This window comes from Triticum dicoccoides, chromosome 6A, assembly GCF_002162155.2.
Source record: "Triticum dicoccoides isolate Atlit2015 ecotype Zavitan chromosome 6A, WEW_v2.0, whole genome shotgun sequence".
NCBI classification, from domain to species: domain Eukaryota; kingdom Viridiplantae; phylum Streptophyta; class Magnoliopsida; order Poales; family Poaceae; genus Triticum; species Triticum dicoccoides.
The window spans coordinates 523,907,370-523,927,966 of NC_041390.1; the positions used below are offsets into that span (position 1 = coordinate 523,907,370).

The following is a 20,597-nucleotide window of genomic DNA, read 5'->3' on the forward strand; positions in this document are numbered from 1 at the left end:
TGCGGTGCCGGATAGGCCGGATGGTTCGCTGGAAAAATCTGCGGGTCTGCTGACAGATGCTGCAGGTGCTGGGCGCCGTCTGGCTGCTGTCCAGCGGGCGAGTGGTGGCATGCTGATGACCCCCATTAGTATCCTGGAGACTCGTACGCGGGCGAAGCCCCGTACGCAGGCGGAGACCCGTACGTGAAAGCGGGCGGAGTTCCATATGCCCCGCACATAAAAGTTTCGTATGTGGGAATGGCCACGTCGTAGGTGACGGCCGTCCCATATGGCGGCGGGGCCGCGTCGTAGGGCACCGGCGACAGGACGGCAGAGGCGGCAGCGGACGGGTTTGATGACGCCATTGCTGGTCCGACGGCGGCGATCGGTGTGGTTGGGCGGCAGCAGTAGGAGGCTTCGATGAGGCGGGTGGCGACCGCTGAAGGCAGTAGCGATGTGCTGCCGGGACGGAGCGGGCGACTCGGACGGCTCGTGTGATCGAGCGTGGGCGACAATGCGGGAGATGCAGCTGGCGCGGGTAGGGCGTCGCGCGACTGACGGCTGGCTACGCGGTTGGCGGCCGACGGGATCGATCGGCAGGGCAGCGGCGCACGCGCTAGGGCTACGCGCTAGGCAGCTGGCGGCTACGCGCTAGGCATGATAACGGAATCGATCAAGCAACATGCATGCAACAGGCTTGGTGCAGCGCATTATTAAGAATATTATATAGGAAGATGGACTAGCTCGAGACCTTGACTTCAACCAATCAATTGAATCGATCGATCGGGGCTTGCGGCAGCTGGCGGCTGGCGGCTACGCGTGCGAGGCAGGGAGATGCGGGAGCCGCGGCCGGCGCGGAGGGCGCGCGAGTGGCGGCGGCGCGGAGGAGACACGCGGCGGCGATAACGACGGTGGCGAAAGCGAGAAAGAAACCTAAAAAACCGATATTATGTATGATTACACGATGTATTGCTCTTCGTGTACAGACACGTATATATGATGTATAAAGATGGATCATGGACCTCAACTATACAAGAAATTAGAAGACAAGCCTAATACATAATATGCACATAACACATATACTCAACAAGCAGCTGCCATAAAATCGCCTACAATAGATCCAGGACATTGGGAGGCTAGAGGTCTACTTACAGATTTCTGTGCAATCACGGATTCATCTCCAGCTCAGTTTTTCCACATATGAAGACTCCATAGGCACATGATTTAGCCCAGCTAGCACTCCTCCACGGATCAGTTCAGCCAGTTGCCTAGACATGCAATTACAGGGAACTGTAACTCTCAAACGTAAACCGTTTGCGGCATGAATGAATTGGCATCACAGGGGCTTTTGCGTGTTCAAGAAAAAAAGTGGGAGCAAATGCATGTATTACTTTCAACAGTCGCCGGGCTACCCGCGTTTTATTATACTTTACGAAGCGAGGGTTTCGTCTAGGGCAGCCGCGACCGTCAGGGAACTTTTGGTCCCCTCGCATTTGGTTGCCATCTTGGCGCCGAGAGGTGGGGGGGACCTCTTACCTTCAAGAGTTCTATGTTTTTCGTCATCGTCTAGTGATCATTTTTTTAAGAATAAATTTACTCTCGTTCTTTTGACGGTGCTATATGAGATTGAAGAGTTTTCGGTCCTTGTAGACCCGACTATTCGGATTTTATGAGTTTATGTTGGTGTGTCAAACATTTTTTTGGTTTGATTCTTTATGGAATTGAAATCTTGCATCGACATCATGGTGAAAATATTGTAATCCGACGTCCTGCACTTCTAGGTGATCATCCCGGTCCAAGTATGTTCATCAATCAAGGCTTCCTATGCTTTTCAATGGCAACTCAACACTTTTAAAAAAAATCATTATTACGAGTACGACAGAGACTGATATTTTCTCCAGTCCAATTGCAGCCGCTTTACCGAAGTTTTGGGACATTTTCTCTAGCAGAGACTGATAGCGCGAAGCAGGTGTTTTCAAGAGATTTTATTATATATTATTTCTTAGTCATAGAATTTACTTTATATTTTATTGAATTGAATTTGAAGATCCAAATCAGTGACCTGTAATTATTACGAGTACGGCAGATTTCATAAAAAAAGCAATCGCCGGGCTGGAAAGCCACCACACGACACAAGTGGACGCGCGCACGAAACAGGAGCCGCTTCTTCGCCGCTCTGACTTTTCCGTTGCGTGCGCGACCGCACCGCAGCCAGCAGTGCCACCGTATCGGGAGGCGAATCTCTATCCAGGCCGGTTCCGTGCGCACCCGGTTTGCGGTTCCGGGCCCGACTCTCCCTCCCTCGGCCCCCTTCCTTCACGCAACATTTCTCTCTCGCCCCACCCGCTGTCCCATCCACCAGTTACTACTAGTCACAGACGCAGCCAGCGCGGGTTCCACAACCCGATCCCCCTCATTTTTTTTAGCGGCAGCGGAATTTAACTCTCGCCTCTCCCGCCGCCGCCCGCCGCGCAGCCCAATGGACCTCCCCGTGGTGGATCTCGCGCCCTTCCTGCAGGCCGCCGCCGGCGACGCGGCCGCGGCGCCGGCCGAGGCGGAGGAGGCGCTGCGCGCGCTCTGCGCCACGGTGAGCGCCAGCCTGCGGGACACGGGGGCGCTGCTGGTCAAGGACCCCCGCTGCACCGCCGCCGACAACGACCGCTTCCTCGACGTCGTCGAGCGCTACTTCGCCCGATCCGACGACTCCAAGCGCCTCCAGGAGCGCCCCCACCTCCACTACCAGGTACTACTAAATGATTCCGTTTCATGGGGCCGTACCGTAGCCTCCCCATCCCCCCGCTTCCCCGGCGAATTATGGTGCCCGATTAGGTGGGGAGGGGGGCTAGGGTCCGTCAAAATTATTAAGTTGGGCATTCTAGGATCAGTAGTAAGTAGTACTTGTTGCCAGTTCAAGTTATCTGATATGATCCGCTGCATTATAAAATCGCCTTGAAAATTCAGGCACTTATATTGATATATCCAAAAGTTACGCTGAATGTGTGGTGCCTTCAGGCTTAAGTTAACCCCGTTTGCAATGATGGATTTTGATCCTGTTTATATGATAAGGTCGGCGTGACACCTGAAGGCGTGGAGGTGCCTCGCAGCCTCGTCGACAAGGAGATGCAAGACACGATCAAGAGTATGCCAGAGGAGTTTCAACCAGCCACCCCTAAGGGGCCAGACCCGAAGTGGCGGTACATGTGGAGAGTGGGCCCTCGCCCGTCGAATACCCGCTTTAAGGTTGTCATTTCTACATGATCCTTTCACTGTGATGTGGAAGTCTGAATGAATTCCACGCTTCACCCCTAGCCATTATTTGTGCGTCATATGCTGAATTGTGAGCAATTTTTGTGTAGGAGCTGAACGCAGAACCTGTTATTCCTGATGGATTACCGGAGTGGAAAGAGACCATGGATTCCTGGGGTTCAAAAATGATTTCTGCAATTGAGGTACATATCCAGTGCACAATTTATCTAAGTTGATGTTTTCTGCAGTTTATACATGGCAAATCTATGTTATAGAATATTCAGAAGTTGGTTGGACACACTTCTTTTGTAGGTTGTTGCTGAGATGGCGGCGATTGGATTTGGCTTGTCAAAGGATGCATTTACCTCTTTGATGAAGGAGGTAATGTTGTGATTCTTGGCACGCTCACTCGTTTTGTTATAATTCTTAAATTTATCTGAAATGAATGTCCTTAAAACAGTGCCAAGTTCCAGCTATTAGTAATATTTCAATGCCTTAGTGGGTTTAAAGGTGTGGTATGAGATCTTTTGGTTTTTCAGTCGTGCAATTCAACATTTTGAGTACTAGAAGTATTATTCGTGTTCTTTTAAAAAGAAGTAGTTATTCATGTTGAAGTTCTTTGATCATCGTGCTGACACTGCTCAATTATTCTCTTGTTTCAATAGGGACCGCACCTCCTAGCACCAACCGGAAGTAATCTGATGCGTCATGGTTTTGAGGGCACTGTGTTTGCTGGGTTCCATTATGATCTTAATTTCTTGACCATCCATGGCCGTAGTAGATTTCCAGGCCTGAACATTTGGTTAAGTAATGGTAAAAAGATGGAGGTGAAGGTCCCTGTTGGCTGTCTTCTCATTCAGTCAGGGAAACAGGTTAGTTCTGCCAATTTTCACTGGATACATTTAATTGTTCTGCACTCATAGTTTGATGAAATGATACTTATGCATATTGGTTGCAGGGGTGAATACCAGTTTTATGATATTATCTTTAATATTTTGTTCTTATATAGAAGTACTGTTTTTCCTGCAATAGTTGATGTTGTCATCGTGAAATCAAACTTTAGTTTCATATCTGAGTCTTTACTGAAATATTACACACTTGCGTGTAAGGATCTGTAAATACTTGTATGGAACTGTTAGGCAAATGAGAGCTGGGCGTTATTTCCGGGGTGTTGGGTGTGGTAGTGAAGCATGTGCACACACTAAACTGTCAATATTTGATGTGTTCCTTTCTGTGCAGTTGGAATGGCTTACAGGTGGTGAATGTTTAGCTGGAATGCATGAGGTAGTGGTGACCAAGAGAACATTAGAGGCAATAGAACTAGCTAAAGAGCAGAACCGAAGTTTGTGGAGGATCTCATCAACAGTAAGTACTCTCAGTTCCCACGATGTCTGCTAACCTCGTGACAATTTCCAGAATCCTCTGTGCTCTGCCGATCTATTGACTAACCGATTTCTATGTATGTCCAAACAGCTATTCTCGCACATTGCTTCCGATGCGACACTCAAGCCATTGGGCCACTTTGCTGAAGCACCCAATGCTCATAGTTATCCACCTATATGCGCCGGGGAGTATGTGGAACAAGAGCTCTCAGCAATTAATCTGAAAGGGAAGGTTGCACTCTAGGCGCACACAGACCGCCGATTAATCTGGTGACTCGTTAATCTGCCTTCTGTGGTCAGAACGCGAATTGCGATAATCCAAGCTGATACTTGTATCTTCATTCAACTTTGTTGACATACCGAGGTTGCGCCGGTCTATTTCCGACACAACTCTATCTATGTCCATGCTAAGTATATGTCCATTTGACCCCCCTGTTAAGTTATAGTGGATGCTCATGCTCTGGTGTACTGAACTGATAGCACCTGTGAAAATTAAATAATAGCAGTACTGTTATTCTCGAACCAAAGTGTACTGAACTGATATCAGCGTTGCTCTCTACGAAAGTCATCCTTGCAATCCGTTTTGCAACCGATAAATCTGTTCTGAGCTGAAACATCAAACGCACAGCACTAGTAACACTATTTTAGGGGTCAAAGTTATAGTCCACTCCACTCTGGGCAGTAAGCTGTGACACTGCAAAGCGTTGTTTCTTCTCATCACAAACCGGCTAATCAAGATGTACATATGTACAGCACAGCGGCCAAGCACGTAGTCGAGGCGTTTCATCAAACTTCAGACCCAGTTGTTGGGCAGCGAGAAGTTGTGGAACCTGAAGGAGGCGTCCCCGGCGGTGTCCCTCCCCTGGACCATCCCCGGCTCGCCGTCCGCCTGCGCCGGCTGGTTGTCGACCCACGAGAAGGAGTTCTGCCGCAGCAGCTCGGCGAACGCCGGGGACGGCTGCGGCGTCGGGCACGGCGCCCCCTGCGGCCGGTTCGGCGCGTCGGTGCCGAAGTCCCACATGAGCACGTGGAGCAGGATGGGGCGCAGGGCGTGCCGGTGCAGGGACAGCTTCTGGCTGAGAGACACGGTGTCGAAGCACCGGATGGCCCCGGAGGTGGACACCATCCACGGCAGCACCTTGCGGCACGACACCCGGGAGATGACCAGCAGCTTGGACGCGCGCTTCGCCTCCCGGTAGAGGTCCCGCAGCCCCGACCGCGTCGACGGCGTCGGCCGGTCGCTGTCGTCTTCCATCACCGACGAGATGTAGAGGAAGCCCTGCACCCCATTGCCATTACCAAGAGCGAATCAGTTCAGACGTGCACTAGAGCTAGAACTAGAGACATATACAGGGACAGACATTCCTCCGGCATTGGTACCTCCTCGGTGCGGCTGATGGCGAAGCCGAGCTTGGTGTCGCCCTCCTCGAGGGTGATCTCCACGGGCATTTCTCCGGCGGCCGCGGTGAACCAGAGGCGCACCGCCTTCACCACGCCGATGTCCACGCCGTGGTAGTCCTCGAACCCGTAGAGGCTCGCGTTGGCGAGGTTGGGGAGGTCGGCCAGTGACCCCGAGTTGACCGTCGCCGAGGCCATGTCGCCGGAGATCTGCACCATGCATGCCATATAAGAACGTCAGAAAAACACCAAAACATCCCACACACGATCATTCTGATGGCAAAAAAAATATAGTACAAGGAACCTTGGTGAGGAGGGCCTCGGTCTGGACGTTGAGGAAGGCGATGGGCACCCCGGCGGCCTGCGAGGCGAGGAACCAGGCGTTGGCGCGGGCCAGCGTGTCGTCGACGGAGTTGTAGCGGGAGTTGGCGCGGTCGAGCGCGGTGGGGAGGACGAGCAGGGAGAGGAAGCTGCTGGCGCTGGGCACCGGCAGCACCTCCTTCATCTTCTTCTCCCACGGGTAGGACACGTAGCCGTCCTGCAGCTGCGCCTTGCTCAGCGCGCACACCACCCGAGAGCTCCGAGACCCTGCATGCATGCACAGCACCACCGCCGCCGTCGTCAGCGAGCGATCAACGTCGGCCATGACGTAGCATTAGGACATTTCTAACACTATTTCGAACCGTGATTCAGTTCTTTATTTTGATCATCAGGAGACGACGTTAGATTTGCAGAGGAATCTCAAGCTAGCTGGAACCAAGGCGTCTGCACGATCTGCAATCATGTGCGAGTTTTTATTTTTTATTTTTTGTTACTTATTACTCCTGGTGCGAACAAGCCGGACGCGACATCATCGACCTAGGAGGTAAAGTCAACCGGTGAATCTCCGAACCGCATTACGATCTCAGAGGAACAGCGGCATTCAATACTAAATCAGCAAGTGGACGACCTTGCCGTGTAGTATGAAACTATGAATGATTGAATCAGATGCAGACTCCATTCAACGTGCACCGCCGTGTCTGCTGCCTGGAAGTAGGGGCATGCGACTAGGGCTAGACTAAATGATTCGTGTGTTTGGTAAGATCCGGCTAAGCATTGGTGTGTACGGGTGCACTACCGTATACCTAGTACGCGGCTACGCCTAATAATCTCGAAACCACTAGCTTAATCACGCGGTCTCTCCTGTGCAGTCAAATTTTTTGGAGACGATGGCAGTGCATGTACACATCATCTGCATGATGTAGCCTGTAAGACAATTCTTTAAGTTGAGCAGGCCAAGTTACCAGTCGGAAAAAGTGACAACAAAGGCAGCTGCCTAAAACACAACAAGAACAACAATGCTATCGGCAGCTCTTGCAACGAGGATATTCGGATCATATCCTATCTAAACGCGATGATCGTACCACGGAAGCTAAAAGACTAAAACTGACACGAGAATATGCCTCGGCACACTAGCATGCAACCAAAACCAACTCTTGTGAGTGATCGATCACGCCAAATTATTTTTACAACGTAGCTACAACTGATCCATTCATCCAAGCATATGCCTCGGCGCACCAGCATGCAGCCAAACCCAGTCTTGTGGATCTTATCTAAGAGAAGAGATAGTCTTGTGAATGATCGAGCGCGCCAAAAGGAATTCTATCGCGATCGCGATCGAGATCGATCGGCCGGGAGAGAAAACGATAAAGATGGCGTCGCCGCCTGTCAATTCAAAGCCGCACCAACCCGTGCGCGGAAGTCGCATGCAGCGGGAACGCGCGCATGCACGCACCGGCGGGCGCCCTATCCTTTTTCTCAAGTCCAACCCGGCATGTAGCGAAAACTCAGTCGACGACTTTTACGAGTACTTTTCTTCGCTAACTAACGCAATTGCAAGCAAAAAATCGAACAAGTTGAATCGGAAATAAAGATCTGCGGAGGTTCTAGAAAATATCTGCGGATCGGATGATGGTGGAAACTGGAAACGCGGCGGTGCCGTACGGCTGCTGTTTACCTCGGAAGGCGACGCACTCGCTCTCGCTGCGGTCGACGAGGCCGACGGCGTAGTTGGGGTCGCGGATGGACCGGAGCACGTACTTCTGGCTGCGCCCCACCATCGCCATCCCGCCGCCGCCGCCGCCGGTCTCCTGCGGCACGATGCAGGCCTGCATCCTGGCGGCCGCCGCGTCGGAGCCGGGGCCCAGCAGCTCGCCGCTGCTGTCCGACTCCCCCGGCACCAGCTGCTGCCGCGCGTGCGCGGGGCGCCGCACGCGCACCTCCACGGACGTGTCCCCGCGCTTGTAGGCGGCGTGCAGCAGCTTCTGCAGCGCGGCGCGGCCGCCCTTGAAGGGCGCGGCGTGCACGGCCGGCCCGCCGCGGCCGCCCACCCCGATGAGGAGCTCCTCCACCACGTCGCCGGTCTGCACCGTCTCGGCGCAGCCCGTGCCCCACTCCTCCGCCCGCGACCCGCCCGCCACGCACTCGATCGCCACCACCCCGCCGCCCTGCTGCCTCTTCCCGTAGTCCATGGGCATAGCAGGAGGCCTCTCGCTTTCTCCCTCCCTACTCCTACTCCCTCGCGCAGCAGCAGCTAGCGAGCAAAAATGAACCGGCCGCCGTGGGGCTGCGCTATATACGGAGAGATCTATGGCCCCTTTTGACTTGCGTGGATGGGTACTAACTACCACTGCCCCGTCGCCGTCGCCGTCGCCATCGCAGCTCGCAGCGGCGGCAGCGGCCCAGGAAGAAGATTCTTGCGACTTCACACGGCGGGGGCGGGGGAGGAAGAGAGAGATAGAGAGAGTACAGAAGCAAACGCAGACGGGAGCGGTTTGGAGGGGCGAATTAATGGAGGCGCGAGCGCGGTGGATAAGGACTGTTGCTGTCGTCGGGATTAAAATCTGCCGTGCTGGTGGCGACCCTCGCCGTACCCGCGACCGGCCGGGGCGCATCGGACCGGACGACCGCTCGGGCGGGTGCGTCGGGACCGTCCGTCTTTTAAACTGTTTCGCTCACTGGCAGATGGGGCGGGCGGGCGGGCGGGGGGTGGTTAGGCGTGCGTGGACTTGGAATTCACTGCGAGAGGCATAGTTCGAGTTCGCGCGGGCATCTCGGGTCGGGGGGAGATGGATCGGTCGAGCTCGAGCCCGTGCGCATCCAGCGACGTCATCGCCGCATGTGTGCGTCCCGTAACGCAGAGTCCGTGCACGCTTTTACCCTTTTTCTAGACGCGATGCATGCATCTCTCGCTCTTTTTTGAACGGAAAAAATAAGGGTCTAGAAGGAGCAAGAAACTGCGGTAGACCTACAATGGAAGAAAAAAGAAGGCTAATACTAAATCAGTACACTTATACTCCCTCCGTAAACTAATAAAAGCGTTTAATTAGAACACTACTTTTAAAACAAGCCTGAGAGCGCCAGAGGAGAAGAAAAAAGGTGTGTCTAATGATAGCTCGTCCAAGGAGCAACAGTCTAGCCAAAGTAGCACTAAAGATGCTCGTGCTACAAACGCTAGAGCTGATCCCAGTCCAGAGGTTAACTCGCCTAAAAAGAAGCATGATCAGAGGAATAAGAGAAAGGGGGGCCCTCATGGAACGAAGCAAGTTTATCGACAGATCTCTTTGCCTCCGACTGATCAACCGCAGAAACCACAAATGAATGAAACCACAAATGCTGTGGTGGTGTTTACAGCGGGTGAGGTGCGTTTGGATGGTGATGAGAAGGAGTCAGGGAGGGAGCCAGAAACCAAAAAGAAAAAACCGACTCCCACTAACTCTCAAAACTCAGGATGTTCGGCGGCGGCTGCAGAGCAGCCCCGCCGGGAATGATGAGTTGCCTCAGCTGGAACTGCCGGGGGCTTGGGAACCCCGAGGTAGTTCGGGAGCTTCGCAGCATTGTGAAGCAGGAAGGGCCCGGTCTCTTATTTCTTATAGAGACCAAAATTTCAGCCAAGAGAGTGGAGAATCTACAGAACTCTCTTGGTTTTGCGGGATGTTTTGCGGTGAGCAGCGTTGGACTCAGTGGGGGACTAGGTTTGTTCTGGTCTGCTGAGCTAGATGTTGAACTCAAAAATTATAGTTCTGCCCATATCGATGTTATGGTGCAAAGGAAAAATGATACGTCCAAAAAATGGCGTGTCACAGGCTTCTATGGAGCTCCGCGCGTGGAAGATAGATGCCACAGCTGGAGATTCATGAGAACTTTGTTTGCTATCCGGCATGAAGCATGGATGTGCATTGGGGATTTTAACGAAACGTTATTCGGCTCCGAACACTTTTCTCTCTCACCAAGACCCGAGTGGCAGATGAAAGCGTTTCGGGAAGTAATGGATGAGTGTGCAATGGTTGACTTGGGCTGGTCAGACATGGAATATACATGGGATAATAGGCAGTCGGGTCGATCAAATGTTAAAGCCCGGCTGGACAGAGCCTTTGGCAACACAGCTCTTACTGATTTATTTGCAAATGTCAAAGTTCGGCACATTGTTGCTGCGGAGTCAGATCACTGTTTTGTCTTAGCAGATCTAAGGGAAAATCTAACTTCCAGTGTACATCGAGGGCCCAAACCCTTTCGATATGAGGACATGTGGCAGACACATGCAGATTATGACCAGCTCATCCTAGACTCTTGGCAGAAGGGGTCGGGTCGGCACGGCCTAGGTGGCGTGGTTGAGGCCCTGAACAACTTACAGACACAGTTATCTGCATGGGGCAAAAGGGAGTTTGGTTGTCTTGCTCGCAAAATACGTAAGTTACGTGAACAACTAACACAGCTGCGGAGTCGATCTGTGGGCAGTGGGCCGTTCGAGGAGGAGAAGGCGATTGTGAAGAAGTTAAGACTTGCCCTGCACCAAGAAGAGATTTGGGCCCGACAACGGTCTAGAGTACCATGGCTGCGTGAAGGAGACAGGAACACGGGATATTTCCATGCCCAAATGTCTCAGCGTAAGCGCATGAACCGGATCGAGAAACTTGAACGCTCGGATGGTACTATGTGCACCACTCCTGAGGAGGATTGGGAAGAGGTCCAAAGTTTTTCGAAAATTTATATACGTCTCAAGGTTTTCGGCAGATGGAAGATCTGCTCGAGTTTGTACCCAGCAGAGTTACGGACCGGATGAATTACGAGCTGCAAAAGCCATACACGGCGAAAGAAGTTAAAAAAACTCTGTTTCAAATGGCACCGTCAAAAGCCCCAGGAGTCGATGGGTTCACCGCGGGGTTTTTTCAGCGACACTGGAATCTCCTAAAGGATGACATCATTCCAGCGGTGCTTGATTTCTTGAATGGTGGTGAATTGCCAGCGGGTATGAATGACACATCCATCACCCTAATACCCAAGGTACGTTTTCCACAAAAGATTTCCCAATATCGCCCGATCTCTCTTTGCTCCGTCCTGTATAAAGTTGCTGCCAAAGCGATCACTAATCATCTGAGAGAGTTTTTGGATGATATTATTGGACCGGAGCAGAGCGCATTCGTCCCGGGTCGCTTGATAACAGACAATGTCTTAATCGCGCATGAAAGCGTGCATGCCATGAAGCGAAGGAAGAAGGGAGGAAATGCTGCTTGTGCTATTAAGTTAGATATGATGAAAGCCTATGATCGCGTCGAGTGGCACTACCTCGAAGCGATTATGCTAAAGATGGGGTTTGGACTGGAATTTGTTCGTCTCATTATGAAGTGCGTAACTTCAGTGCGGTTTGCTGTTCGAGTAAATGGCGAGCTTCTCCCTTTCTTCTCTCCCTCCAGGGGGTTCCGTCAGGGTGACCCCGTATCACCTTACTTGTTTTTGCTTTGTGCCGAGGGCTTCACTTCACTGCTGAATTTCTATGGAGGGGCTTATATCGACAGAGGCATACGGGTTAGCTATCGATGTCCTTAGATCAATCACTTACTTTTTGCGGATGATAGCCTGATCTTCCTGCAAGCTAAGGTGCAGAGTGCTCATCGGTTGAATGAGATTCTTCGTATCTATGAGGAGTGTTCTGGTCAAGCAGTGAATAAAGAAAAAAGTGCAATATTTTTTAGCCCAAACACTCCTGATCCTACAAGGTTTTTACTAAAGCAAACACTGCAGATTTCAGTGGAAGCTTTTGGTGAACGCTACCTCGGCCTTCCAACGGTTGTTGGTCGAATTAATGGAGGAACTTTTGACCACATCGGGGAGAGGATTCGGTCAAAACTCCAAGGTGAAGTAGAGAGACTTATTTCATGCGCTGGAAGGGAAGTCAAGATTAAAGCAGTCGCCCAATAAATTCCCACATACAGTATGTCTTGCTTCCAGCTAACGAAAAAAGTGTGTAAGAAGTTGGCCTCGCTTATGGCCAAATACTGGTGGAGCAGTAACCTTGATCACCGGTCTTTACATTGGTTATCTTGGGTTTCTTTGGCTGCACCAAAAGTTAAAGGAGGGATGGGATTCAAAGACTTGCAACTCTTTAATTTAGCACTACTCGGCAAGCATGGGTGGCGCTTGATGACGAATCCCAACTCTCTGTGTTCGCGGTCTTGAAAGGAAGATATTTCCACTCCTGTGATTTCATGCAAGCTACTGCACCTAAGTTTTCTTCAGTTGTGTGGAGGGCTATAATCGCAGGCAGGGAAGTGTTGAAATCGGGCTTGCTTAAGCGCATTGGAAGCGGCACGACCGTTTCTATCTGGGAGGACAAATGGATCCCTGATACCAGAACTATGACTCCGGTTGCTCACATTGGTAATGCGCAGCTACAACAAGTGTCTGATCTTATCGATCCCGAAACTTGGCTCTGGAAAGATCAGGTAATCAGAGAGAACTTCATACCATCAGATGCAGACGCCATTCTGAACATCCCCCTATGGATTGGCGGTGGAGATGATATTTTGGCATGGGCTTTGGAGAGATCTGGTTCATACACTATCAAGTCAGCTTACCGCGCTCTCGTGACTCAGAACGAGCATTTGGCTCTAGAGGAAGGGACGATAGTCGAAACTTCAGCGACAGAGAAACAGTTATGGACCACATTATGGAAACTGAAGGTTCTGCCAAAAGTGAGAGTATTTTGGTGGAGGGTTTTACGAGGTATTCTACCAGTAGAATCCACACTCAAATATCGACATATAGCAACAGTGAGCCAGTGCAAAATTTGTCAGCATGAAAATGAAGACATGATACATGCATTGTTGAATTGTTCCCACGCGAGAGGGTTTTGGACTCAAGCTCCGGTTTGGCTTGGGGTAAACCGACCTGATCTACACCCTCTAACATGGTCAAAGGATATCACTTGTGATCCCAAGTTCTCTGAGTCCGATCGAGCCAAACTGGTGACGATCATGTGGGCTATTTGGACGTCTAGAAATAATATAACTCATGATAAAGGTGGTCTCGACCCAATACAGTCCATGAAAATGACCAGAGATACTTTAGCTTTGCTTGATCTACCAAAGGCTCAGGCCTGACTGCTTCCGGGCCATGGATGGAGGCCACCTGAGGAGGGGGAGGTCAAGATAAACACTGATGGCAGTGTTGCATTGGAAGCTCGAAGAGGAGGGGTGGGAGGAGTTGCTCGATCCCATTCCACTTTCAGAGCTGCATGGTGTAAACCTTATCAGGGGATTACCGACCCCCTTATCTCTGAAACCCTAGCAATCCGGGACGGTGTCATATTTGCTAAGCTCAGGGGTTATGAGAAAGTCATGATAGAATCCGACTGCCTGGAGGTCGTTAATCTCTGGAACTCGCGTCATGATGATAGGACTGTTGTGGCGCCCATCCTGTCCGAAATTTTAGAGCATTCTTCTAGTTTTAAGTCTTTTTGTATTCAATATATTTCGGGAACATCCAACTACCCTGCTCACCTATGTGCTAGACATGCAAGCACACTGGATGTAACAGAATGTTGGTTTGACTCTGCCCCTGGCATCATTGTAACTAGCCTCCTTGCAGATTTGGCAGGGGCTTCGATTGTTCAATAAAAGCTCCAAATATTTCCCCGTCAAAAAAATTAGAACACTACTTTAGTGACCTAAATGCTCTTATATTAGTTTATGAAGGGAGTACTGCCTACTAAATCAGAATATTTATTTTGGGACGGAGAGAGTAATGGCTATTATTGTCTTTCAAATAAGATGCTTCTTGGGTGTTTCTTTCAAAAAAACTGAAGTAGACATAGAGCAATGACGATAAGCAGTTTACATCAGTATCCATAAAAAGAAAATAATTGCATATCAGTCACTGACTTTAACAAGGAGGATCCCAAAACAGAATGAAATGGGCAAATCAGGACGTAAGTGGCCCCATATCGCATCCTAGTTGGGGATGACCTCACTTGGAACATCGAGACCACCACGCTCCGCCTCCAGTTGCTAGGCTCATCGGAAGTAAAGGTCATGGACTCTGGACAGAAGCTGAAGCGCCTCCTATTTGGCTTCCACTTAAAGAGGGAGAAGGGTTTCCCTTTGGCCCAAAGAGTCAATGGCGGGCCACTGAAGATCGGCAAACAACTGCTTCCGCCAGCGTCGTAGATTCACCACAAACACCATTAATGACGAACTCTATCAAGATATGCAAAATCTATGGCCGCTCTGCCTCCTATTGTCAAGCTCGTCGAAAGTAGAAGCCATAGACTTTGGACAGAAGCCGAACCACCTCTTATTTGGTTTCCACTCAAAGAGGGAGAAGAAGGGTTACCCTTCAGCCCACAGAGTGAATGGTGGGCCACTGAAGATTGGCAAACAACCGCTTCCGCTAATGTCGTAGATCCACCACAAACACCATTAATCACGAGCTCTATCAAGATATGCAAAAACCACGGTCGCTCTGCCTCCAATTGCCAAGCTCGTCGAAAGTAGAAGCCATGGGTTCTGGACAGAAGCTGAACCACCTCCTATTTGGTTTCTAGACCCAAAGGAAGAAGAAGGGCTCCTGTTCAACCGGATGTCAATGGAGTGCCAATGATGACCGACAAACAACCGCTTTCCGCTAGCGTGTAGCTCCACCACAAACACCATTACTGATGAGCTCTATCTCGATATGCAAATACAAGCTCCCTTATATTGGGTAAAATTGTCTCCTGGTTTTCCTCTGGCCTAATCGTCACGCCGAGATATCCTACATAGGGATCTGCCGGAACTAGTTCTAACGAATGTTCATATATTTGATCACATGGTGATATACTCCCTCCATTCGGAAATACTTGTCCTAGAAATGATTGTATCTAGAACTCTAGTTCTAGATACAACCATTTCTAGGATAAGTATTTCCGAACGGAGGGAGTACATGCCAAGGATGTGCACGCGACTGTGTACCTCCACCTGCGATCTAGATGCCTCAACTAGATCCTTATTTTGTGTCGCCCTTTATCGAAAAAAGTGTCTCTTAAGAGGGAACCCATGCTACTCTGCTAGTTTATACCGATTGGCATCCGGCGAAGAAAGAGGAGGGACTCGGCCGTCGCAACAACAATGACGACTCTCAACAGTGAGGTTAAACGTGAACTGAGCCTAGCTCAGATGGTTAGGTTCTTTGTGGTGGAACCAGCCCACAGGGTTCAAGTCTTAGACTTGGCACTTATGCTCATATTTTTCTAGATTTATTTCTTGCTTTTTAAAGGAGGGGTTAAACTAAAAGTCTGCTTCGTCTAGGGTTAGGGTTGCAATGGCGATAGGCGATCGCAGGTCGCCGCCTGAATCCTACCCCGACAGAAGCGTTCCGGACCTTTGGGAGGTTCCCTCCCGGACTACGGCTCCGCAGTCCTCTGTGTCTATGCGTCTCCGCCCTAATCTGGGAACCCGTCAACATGCGGCTCAAGGAAACCTAAACCCTAAGGTGCTATCTTCAAATAGGGAGGCCCGATCTGGTCGATCTGCTTTACAACCGCCGCCGGCTCTCCCAATCGACCCAGGGCCCGATCCCACGCTGCACTGACCCCGATATCACCCTCCTATGGAGAGAGGCGCGTCTGCCATTGAGGGTGGGGGTGATCATGGGGGAGTCGATGAGACTCCTACCCACCCGAAGCCCTCTGGTGCAGGCAGGCTCGTGGCGGTCAGGCAGATGCCGGAGCAGGTTGGGCCGCACGATGATGTCTCAGAGGATGGGAACTGGGATGGACCGACTTCTGAAGGAGGGCTCTCGGAGGACGCAGAGACCCAAATTGATGGTGAGGTGGACATGGATGATGTGGCCTTTGTCTCGGTTGACTTAGAGGAGGAAGAAAGCGCGCAGGAGACCTAGAAATTGATGAGCTCGTACAGATCGCAGAGACGACCTAGTGCAAAAACCCTGTCAAAACACTTTGAGAAGATCTGGCAACTCAGGACGGGGGTAGAGTTTCAGCCAATTAGGAATAACTTTTATACTATTACTCTCTTCTCGGAGGGAGATTACAGTTTTGTGGCAAGAGGGGGGCCGTGGATATATGATGGTGACGCCCTGCTAGTAATGCCGTTTGACAATGAGGCTAGGCCCCCAGAGACCCAACTGGACGCGGTTCCTGTTCGAGTGCGAGTTTTTGATATCCCGTGGAAGAAGCAGACTATGGCATATGGTAATGCAGTCGGGCTGCACTAGGGGAAGTGTTGGAGGTGGACGCTCCGGAAAGTGGCCACAGCACAAATGAATTCCTACGTATCCGCATCAAACTGCCCTATAATAGAAGGATGCAGAAGGAAATAACGCTATAGGATAAGGCCAAGGGGGAAATTAAGCGAAGTACCTTCAAGCTCAAGTACAAAGGGTTCCACACTTCTGCTTTCACTGTGGTTTTATGGGTCACGACAAGGATGCCTGTGAGAAGAAGAGGATAGGAATGGCCACCAAGGGGTATGACTCCACCCTCCGCTGCTCCCCTTTTCAAGAAGTTTGAACAGAGGCAAACGTATGCTCCCTAGTCGGGACAACCAAGAGCTCGACGGGCGATGGACTTCTCCCTGGGGAGTGCAGGAACGATGCCGCAGTATTCGGCGCGATCAGAGACAAGCATGAGCCAGCAACAACCTCAGCCAGAGATCCCTAGCAGGGTAGATGCGCATGATGGGTTTTAGGACACCGAGGGTGTGGGTGCGGAAGAGGCGGATGAGCAGCTTGAAAACATGTCGAAGGGCTCAGGTTGAGGCTTGAAAAAGAGAAGCCAAAGTGCAGCAAGGTTCAACAAATGCGGAAGCAGTTCGAGGCTAAATCATCGGGCAGGTCGGAGATCACACCAAGGCAACATCGGAAGAAGCCGGCCGGGGGGCAAAAAAAGGTGGCGGTGAATAAGAAGAGTGGGATGGTGGTGCGCAGAGAACCCCCGCTAGGACGGGACGACATGGTTCCAGTGTTACGTGACCTTGATAATCTGGAGGTGTCTTTTGGAAGTGCTTGGGAGTCGATGGACTTTAATGATTCCGTGCTGGGCAAGAGGCATATGGAGGGCTTGAGGGACCGACACTTGATAGCACACGAAGGCAATGCAGTAGTACCTTTCGAGGATATTTCAGAGGGAGGAGTCCAGAAGAGGGGGAAGATGGGGGCGCAGAACCTTGAGGATGATGCAAGCAACATGGAACGAGAGGAGGATCGGGAGGCAACCAGCCTTGGGGCCGCTAGTAAGCTGACGGGGCCAAGTGTGGCGCCCCGTCAGTCGCAATGAGTTTCTTATTCTGGAACTGTCGAGGGGCGGGGAACTCTCGCACAATTTGCGACCTCCAGGCTCTTTGTAGATCCCATTCCCCAAAGCTGGTGTTTTTGTGTGAAACTAGACAACCAAATCATAAAATGATGAGAGTTTGCAACAGACTTGGCCTCAAAGGTTTTGATGGCGTCAGTAGCCAGGGAAAGAGTGGTGGCTTAGCTTTGTATTGGGATGAATCAGTGTCTGTCAACGTCCAGGATATAAATGAAAGATGGATTGATGCGTTCGTGAGACTTTCTGATGATGAACCGATGTGACGGGTGACTTTTGTTTATGGAGAACCAAGGGTCGAAAACAGACATCTCATGTGGGAGAGTTTATGCAAACTAAGAGGCACATCAGATATACCATGGATGGTGGCCGTGGATTTCAACGAGGCCATGTGGGACTTTGAGCACTTGCCCTCGACTCCTCGTCCCCGGAATTAGATGGTCGCCTTTAGGGAATGCCTAGAGGACTGCCAGCTTGCGGATCTAGGATTTTCGGGGCACCCATTCACATATGATAACAAGCGCAGTGGGCATGCCAATGTTCAAGTGCGGCTGGACCGAGCTGTGGCTGACAACCCGTGGCTTGATCTGTTCCCGGAATGTGAAGTGGCACACCTCATGTCTCCCTGCTCCGATCATTGCCCTGTCATTTTACGATGTGTTCGGGAGACCCGGGTGCGCACTGGAAGAACTCACAGGTATGAAGTCATGTGGGAAAGAGAATCGGCGCTGTCGGAGATAGTGGAGGAGGCATGGAGAGCAACCGGTGCAAATGGTCATCGGGGCAACATTAGCGGGGTGCTCCGGTCGACACTGTTAGCGCTACACAAATGGAGCAGCAAGAAGGTGGGTAATATCACAAAGGAAATTGAGAAGTCCAAAATGAGATTAGAGGAGCTCACTAACATGAATGCATACCATAATGAGATACGTAGGGAAACTGACCATATGAACGAACTGCTTTATAAGGAGGAAATGATGTGGCTCCAACGTTCGCGTGTGGAATGGCTAAAGCATGGTGATCGCAACACAAAGTTCTTCCATCACAAGTGAGGGAGTCCTGGATTAGGGGGTCTCCGGACAGCCGGACTGTTGGACTATGAAGATACAAGATTGAAGACTTTGTCCCGTGTCTGGATGGGACTCTACTTGGCGTGGAAGGCAAGTTAGGCAATACGGATATGTATATCTCCTCCTTTGTAACCGACCTTGTGTAACCCTAGCCCCCTCCGGTGTCTATATAAACCGGAGGGTTTTAGTCCGTAGGACAACATACAATCATACCATAGGCTAGCTTTTAGGGTTTAGCCTCTCCGATCTCGTGGTAGATCAACTCTTGTACTACTCATATTATCAAGAATAATCAAGCAGGACGTAGGGTTTTACCTCTAGCAAGAGGGTCCGAACCTGGGCAAAACATCGTGTCCCGAGCCTCCTGTTACCATCCGCCTTAGACGCACAGTTCAGGACCCCCTACCCGAGATCCGCCGGTTTTGACACCGACATTGGTGCTTTCATTGAGAGTTCCTCTGTGCCGTCACCATAAGGAAGGATGCCTCGTCTCGTTGTTGAGAACAACATCACCACCGGGGGAGCCCTGGCTGTCGGTCAAACTCTCCGGCTAGGCAGTTTCATCATGACCGCCCGTTCGGCTGCTGCCCCGACGATGACTTCTCGGGTCATCGAAAACAACCTCCACGTCGGCTCGGAATTCGCCGAGCAGATGGGTCCAATGGAGCTCTCTTCCCTAAACGAGATCTTGGACCGCATCGCCGCCTTGGGAGTCGCTACAGACTATGATCGGATTGGGCTTAAACCCGATCAAAGGGAGATTAACTCTCCACCGGTCACCCACCATGTGGCGGTGGTGGAGGAACAATGCGGCGATTCCTCTTCTATCTTGAGGACTAACTATGTCCGGATTCCTGAGCTCTTCGAGCCGGATACCCGTTTATGGGAGGACATCACCCAAGCCCTGGACCTAGAACCAGGCAGCGGGCCAGACTTATCGGGCAACATACCGGAACCCGAAATTCCAATATTGGAAACACCTCGGCCCCTGGGTCTCATATTGGGTAGGGGTTCGGACTCAATTCCACCCACCCACCCAGACATAAATGATCTTTCCCACATCAGGCAAGAGCCCCATGAAACAGTACATTATTATTGGGCCAGATTCCTCCTTGTGATGAACAAGGTTAAGGACTATCGCGAGGAAGACGCGGTCTCATTTTTCTACAATAATTGCACGGATAAGGGAATCCTTAACGCCTTAAGTCGCCATGACATATCACGCTTCGCTGACTTGGCATCCATAGTACGAAAGTACTGTGCGATGGAAAGCGCCTGGAAAACCAAAATGAAATTTTAGGATAATCCGGCTAAGAATATACACCCAGTTCGAAGTAAAATGGTGCACTATCATAAGACACCCGAGTTAGTTACAAAGAAACAAAAACCCTCTATAGGGCATGGAACCGTATTGGAGGGATGGCTTAACGGACCCTGCAAAATTCATAGCACATCGGATATCATACCAACGCACAGCCTTAGAGCATGTTGGATACTCCGGCAGGTGGCCAGAAGTGGTGAGGATCTTCTTATCCCAAATGCCACAGAGCACCATCCCGTGGATAACAACACGGTATTAACAGTTTTTGAAACCTTGTACAACATATAAACCGCAGGGTTTTAGTCCGTAGGACAACATACAATCATACCATAGGCTAGCTTTTAGGGTTTAGCCTCTCCGCTCTTGTGGTAGATCAACTCTTGTACTACTCATATTATCAAGAATAATCAAGCAGGACGTAGGGTTTTACCTCCATCGAGAGGGCCCGAACCTGGGTAAAACATCGTGTCCCGAGCCTCCTGTTACCATCTGCTTTAGATGCACAGTTCGGGACCCCCTACCCGAGATCCGCCGGTTTTGACACCGACAGCAAGGCTGTGTGGAGGGCACATAAGAAC

At 50.9% G+C, this 20,597-nt stretch overlaps 2 protein-coding genes across 2 annotated transcripts; one reads left to right on the forward strand and one right to left on the reverse strand.

Moving 5' to 3' along the window:
* Positions 1-2,382: 2,382 nt before the first annotated feature.
* On the forward strand, positions 2,383-5,121 carry LOC119317662. The gene is made up of 7 exons (XM_037592143.1): positions 2,383-2,722; positions 3,046-3,219; positions 3,336-3,428; positions 3,538-3,606; positions 3,891-4,097; positions 4,465-4,590; positions 4,699-5,121. Exons 1-7 carry the CDS (start codon positions 2,459-2,461, stop codon positions 4,849-4,851), a joined length of 1,086 nt encoding a protein of 361 aa, XP_037448040.1. The 5' UTR covers positions 2,383-2,458; the 3' UTR covers positions 4,852-5,121.
* On the reverse strand, positions 5,100-8,938 carry LOC119315945. The gene is made up of 4 exons (XM_037590373.1): positions 8,002-8,938; positions 6,310-6,593; positions 5,988-6,215; positions 5,100-5,886 (listed from the first exon to the last, which is right to left on the reverse strand). The coding sequence occupies exons 1-4, from the start codon at positions 8,936-8,938 to the stop codon at positions 5,401-5,403; spliced, it is 1,935 nt and encodes a 644-aa protein (XP_037446270.1). The 3' UTR covers positions 5,100-5,400.
* Positions 8,939-20,597: the final 11,659 nt, after the last annotated feature.

Bases quoted from the DNA above. Each gene is read 5' to 3' on its own strand.
- LOC119317662 (XM_037592143.1), top strand. From the start codon at position 2,459: ATGGACCTCCCCGTGGTGGATCTCGCGCCCTTCCTGCAGGCCGCCGCC. The intron at 4,098-4,464 runs GTTAGTTCTGCC...CTTTCTGTGCAG, and splicing joins TCATTCAGTCAGGGAAACAG to TTGGAATGGCTTACAGGTGG. The intron at 4,591-4,698 runs GTAAGTACTCTC...ATGTCCAAACAG, and splicing joins TGTGGAGGATCTCATCAACA to CTATTCTCGCACATTGCTTC.
- LOC119315945 (XM_037590373.1), bottom strand. From the start codon at position 8,938: ATGCGCCCCGGCCGGTCGCGGGTACGGCGAGGGTCGCCACCAGCACGG. The intron at 6,216-6,309 runs GTTCCTTGTACT...TGCATGGTGCAG, and splicing joins CCGAGGCCCTCCTCACCAAG to ATCTCCGGCGACATGGCCTC. The intron at 5,887-5,987 runs GTACCAATGCCG...AATGGGGTGCAG, and splicing joins CCATCAGCCGCACCGAGGAG to GGCTTCCTCTACATCTCGTC.